The following is a 5,880-nucleotide window of genomic DNA, read 5'->3' on the forward strand; positions in this document are numbered from 1 at the left end:
TTAATACTTCTTTGCATTCATTATTTCACTAAACGAATGTAGAAACATACGTGAAAAAAATTCAACATCCATCTTCATATTTTATTTCGCCAAAATACTATTTCAAAGTTTGATCAACCAGTTTAACTTACATTTTGATATTCCCGCGGTTATACACATTGTACATGTACGATGCATTTGAATCAACTTTCCGACTGCTACCTTTGATATTACTTTGATGTTTATATCAAAGGAGGTGCCGACTAGTGTATTTATCGACCATTAGATACACGTGTTTCTTCACTAAATGACTCGAGCATAATTTAGTAACAGATAAACAATAACTTACATTTTGGTAAGGTAATAACCATCGTTTTTGTGTGTGTGTTTTGTTTTTGATTTCTTAATTGGATTTTATGTCAACATATTTTAGTCAGCAATAGTTTGCATGTTTTAGACAGAAACCAAGTGTAGCCTTAAAGCGCGATACTCTTTACCCCGCATGGGGGTGGGGGAGAGGGGGAAATTAGACTATGACCATCACAATCCCTCGCTTAAGCGAGTTTGTAACTCAAGAAACGGTCGTGGAGAGCAGTACACAAAACTAAGAAGTAAAGAAGAACTGTGGGTGCAGAAATTTTAATCTCGCACAAATATGAAAATATAATGATCGTATTTTCACTATATATTAAAAATAATTACACCGTCATAGTAATTTATATATTACATTCGTATCATCTATGACCATATGACCTATTTCCTTAAATACAAAGTCATTTTAATTGTGGCTGTGCACATCTTTCAATTCTTATCTGTAGACAGATGGATACAAATGTCAAATTATGCAAAACAATATTAAACTTATAACTATCGTATTTCAGTATGTTATTAGAAATTAATATATTTTTGACTTGTAACATTTTATTCGCTTGAAGAACTGCAAAATAAATAATAAATAACATCAGATATTAATCTACTGATTTTTTTTCTTCTTTTCAAATATCAAACTCGGGTTTTTATGAAGTATAATCATGAATAATTGATAAATTATTATAATATTATGAATTCAGCAAATCGGCATAATAACTATAGATTTATAACATCGGAATAGCTCTAAACATGTTTTTACAAAATATGTTTTACTATCATATGTAAAAATACTCTTCAAGATACTTTTTCAGAGGCCAACTACAGAATACTGCTTTAAAAACTATGTTAATGTAGCGATTCAGCTGCTACATTTTCACTCACTCTCTGTATCCGAACTGTCAACAGTTTGGGGTATGTTTCCTGCGTCTAAAACATAATCACCCCAGTTGCGCGTGCCATACGTTTCTTTCCCTGTGTGTCTTGCATAGCCAAGAAACCATAAAATGGCAGCCACGTGAGCACACACCCCGACAACTCGACTACCAGCACGACACTTGCAATACCATGAAACAACTTCAGTCGCGTTATGACGAATCCAAAGTGTGTAAACCTTAGATGACACGTGTCTGCTTTGAATTTTGACCCTTAAAAGAGTATTGTCTTCTCTATGTACATAAATGTCTGAGTTTCCGTCAATATGCTCTTGCATATAACCAGCTGACATTTTAAGTTGGTAAGTACCACATGTTAATTCTCTCAACTGAATTTCGTCTAAGCGCGGAAATTCAACATCTAATTCAGCGGACTTTCAACAGGCTGATTTTCGTTCTAAACAGTGATTTTCAATGTAAGTTTTAAGGTCGTTATTACACTTTGACAAATCTAACATTTTCCTTCCAAGTGCGGTGTCGTCGTCGTTGTTTTTCGTCGCGCTCAATGGAGGAAAGTATTTGTTGGATATCGCGCATACTATTCTTACGAAATCCCCGATGAATGGAACCTGCGTTGTTGGTAAAACATGATCTAAGTACTTCCAACGCTTGATCCTGGCGTTAGCAGATTCTACTACCCATCTGACCTAAAGAGATAAAAAGAATGGACGTAAAGTAATACTTAAGATAGGAGAAAACGTTGAGATTGATTTATCTTTTTACAGTGTAAGTAGACATACATGCATTAAGCGGCCAATATCTTAGTATTTTCTTATTGACATAATAATTCATACGACCAAACCAAAGTTAGCAATCACACATGTTGCAAACATGTATTAGTTTATGCTGGTACTAAATCACTGTCCGCATTATGGAAAACCAGTACTTGTGTTATATGAGAAGGCATTACCGTCAGTACAATAGGGTTCGAACATACGACTTTCAGGTCGAGTGGCCGACACATTAACCATTAGCCCCAAAACTCCAGAAACCCGTATTAAGCAACCACTGTTCTTCTGTTAAACATCAAAACTAATGTATGCGGTCTAAGCAGTAAACCATATTTTTTTAAACATTACACGGTTAATAATTAACCGTTCGGAAGTCCAATATCTGTAACAGGTTTATCGCATTTAAAAAAAGTTAATTGATGACTCATTTGACTGTCTCTCAGTTTTTACCTAGCCCGCTATCTACGGACAGCCCTAACCGTGTTCGTGATTAAAACAATTAACGGTACGCTTCAAAGATAAAAAACAGTATAAATACTGCACGACAACTAAAACGATAACTTGTTTGATAATTATGATTTTTCTTCGTTAAAAGATTTTTTTGTATAGCATTACAGTATGAACTTAACTTCTATCATTTACAACCTTTCTGAGTTCACCGATGCATGAGAACAATAATATTAACATGCTGTCGTTTAAATTATCAGGCGGGGGTAGAATACCGAAATATTGACCTGGTACTCGTAAATATTTCGCATGTTTCCGTAAATTAATTTTCGGTGTCCGAACCTAAACAACGATTTAAAGCCCTGCTTCGCCGCTATTCAAATTCTGTTGCGTGTATGCAACCATGATTACAATAGCTAACAGTTAACGGCCTCGTGCCACACTTTGGCACGCAAAACCACAGGTATTTTATATAGAATTTTATATAAAATAGACTCTATTTTGACAGGCGTCACTGTTCATAGTCAGGATTTTCATGCTTTTTCAGTGACAATTTAAGGTTAAAAGGTAGGACTGGAGCAGGTCTTTAACTATTGAAAAGCCAGTTATATACAATCATGTATCACGTGCAGATAAAACTGTGCGGACAAAGCGTTTGGCACAAATCTCAGGGTTGTGTGTTAGAGTCCTCCGTCGTACCAAACTGTTTTTTTGGTGTGTGTTTTTTTTTCTCAATTTATCTGTATTAACAGACGGAAAAATTGTCACACTTATCATGATTTATCAACGAAATACTCTACTATCCATCAACATTCTTCTACGTACATGTCAGTTAACCGTTCTAAAAATGTTTAAAATCTTCAGGACCGGGCAAGTATTCATTCATTTAGCAGACAATTCAAAGAACTGTTGTTAACGATAAAAAATAAAATGTATCATAAAATAACGTAATATCAATACAATTACAAATACACGGAATTACAAAAAAATGGTTTGATCAGAATTCAAACCCATGGTAACGTGCTTACAAGCCGCTGAGCTTACCACTGCGCTACTGTTCCATTAGTTAACTAAAATCGTTATTTTTTATTAATGTAGATATTTTCAGGACACAAATATCGCGTACAATAACGAAAACGCCCGAAAATATTAGAAAAGATTGTCAGGTGTCAGGGACAATAAATACAGCAGTCTACGTGCATATAAATAAAATGCATTAGAATTTAGCAATAGTCATTTTACGGCACCGTATTATCAAAGCACTATATACATTCGTTCTCGCGCCTGATATTTTGCATTTAATTCTATTACTTTAGGTTTTGGTCTCTTTTTTTACAGAAAATAACACATATATTATCAATTTACCTTCGTGACTAGTCTGCTAGTGTTAGCATCTTCTGTTGTCATTTGTTTCTGTCCTTTTTGCATGAATGCAGGCATTTCGGCATGTATTCCCATATCTTCCAGCATAGCTAAGGAATCCCGAAAACCTCTGTCAACAATAAAAACGTCATTTTCAGCTACAAAGCTTTTTATTTCTTCGACATTTGTCTGCATCATGTGAGTTAATATACGTGCGTCACTGTTTCTTCCATCTGCCAGGTAGGGTCCGATTATGGTGACAAAGTACCCACTGGTTGTTACAACTACCATTGGTTTTACTAAGGGTCTGCCCTTGTGCATGCTAAATGACCGTCTTTGAAATTGAAAGTTTGTACTTTTTTGTATGTAAACATACGTTCCATCTAAAACAAGCATCATCTTTGGCTGACTGTCACCCGACTCATCTGTACCAAACAGTGACTGAGCAAGAGGTCTTGTGTGTTTGTCAATAATTTCTTGCCTAGATATATGTGCAAGACCCAAGTTCGCCGGAACAAAATGCTGCATTAATGCACGTCTTACACTTGAAATTGCTCTTCGGACACTTGACGGCGTTATACCTAAAATTGTTGAAAGAAGTTTGTTTGATATGCCAGACTTTAATTTCAACAGGAACAGTCCAACTGTAGTTCTCGGACTACGTACGGGTGAGCTCCGAATATGCTCTTCTATACTAAGGAAGAGGTCTTCAAAGTCTGTCTGCTTAAGTCCAGTCAGTTCTTTATAATCTGCTTCTCTCAAGTTGTCAAAATTAAGCCTTTCATTTGTTCTGATGCATTCCTTTCTTATAGCCCCGATCAACTCTAAGATATTTGTTCTGCTCATAAAGACTGTGTCTGTGGTTAGAACGTTTATAAGGGACTCCTCTGAAATCTGCTCATTATATATATGTACAGGACAGCAGCGTGATCCGGATGGTATCAGTATATTGAATTTTATAAATACCGTCACTCTTGTCTCGGAGGGTACAACGATGAGTTTAGGTCCCGGTCTCTTACACAAGAAACATTTAGCATGAGTCTTTGTAGTGCACGGTATTTTCAGTGAAACAGACGGAGGGCTGAGATATGAAGAATTCCTTTTAGAGGCTGGCGGATGAAAGTCCGGATCACTTGCTTCTGTTGAACTGTATGTTGAACTACGCTGCGTCTCAGCTATATAATAGTTATGTCTGCATTTATTACATATAATTGACCTCTCATCAGCGTTAATGAAAAACTTTTTCAACAGATACTTCTTTATGGATTTGTTCACCGGTCTTCTGTTTTTTGGTTTCGTATGTGTGTTGCACACAACACAGTTGTGGAACTTCATACTGAAAAATACAAACATATTGTAATTGAAAAAATATTTAAAATAAATCAAGAAATTACTTAAACAGCATGAAATTAGACTTAAAAATGTAAGAAAAAGCAATTCAAAAAATGTATATGACGCAGGTGGGATTCGAACCCCAACCGCCAAAATGCAAAGCGGGCGCTCAACCACTGTGCCATTGAGTTATTAGATTTTAACGGTGCAAACTTATATAAATACTTAAGCGACGGTTTAGGTTGATTGAAATATATTACACTGATCTCTTCGTTTTTTGTTTGTTTTCATTTGTGAATAGAAACAGAGAACCTATTGTTAAAATGTTAAATATCGGCAAACGTATTTATACGTTTCTTCACATTCATCCACATAATATTTCGTAATTTAGGCCATGTTACGGCATGTAGAACTACGATACTGGCAATTTATCTTTAACAATCTACATATTGTTTTTTCTTACCTTTCACGATCACTCTTGATTATATTTTTACATTTCGTAAGACGCTTGCTATTATACGACAGATATATGTCATGATGGAAACGTGTTAGTAAGTATAATCACTACACTGGGGGGCGAACGTCACGGATCGCTTCAGCGTTCCAAATAAATACCTTTTTTATCATCAAAATTGTCATTACATCACTCGTACCTGTCTTGAAACATATTATATAAGAAATGAACTTACCTTTTTCCTTGTACAATAACAGTAACTCTGATTTTCCTT

At 35.4% G+C, this 5,880-nt stretch overlaps 1 protein-coding gene across 1 annotated transcript; it reads right to left on the reverse strand.

Moving 5' to 3' along the window:
* Positions 1 to 1,256: 1,256 nt before the first annotated feature.
* Positions 1,257 to 5,155, reverse strand: LOC128556692 (uncharacterized). The gene is made up of 2 exons (XM_053542319.1): positions 3,824 to 5,155; positions 1,257 to 1,927 (listed from the first exon to the last, which is right to left on the reverse strand). The coding sequence occupies exons 1-2, from the start codon at positions 5,153 to 5,155 to the stop codon at positions 1,658 to 1,660; spliced, it is 1,602 nt and encodes a 533-aa protein (XP_053398294.1). The 3' UTR covers positions 1,257 to 1,657.
* Positions 5,156 to 5,880: the final 725 nt, after the last annotated feature.

This window comes from Mercenaria mercenaria, chromosome 4 (assembly GCF_021730395.1).
Source record: "Mercenaria mercenaria strain notata chromosome 4, MADL_Memer_1, whole genome shotgun sequence".
In the NCBI taxonomy this organism is placed as follows: Eukaryota; Metazoa; Mollusca; class Bivalvia; order Venerida; family Veneridae; genus Mercenaria; species Mercenaria mercenaria.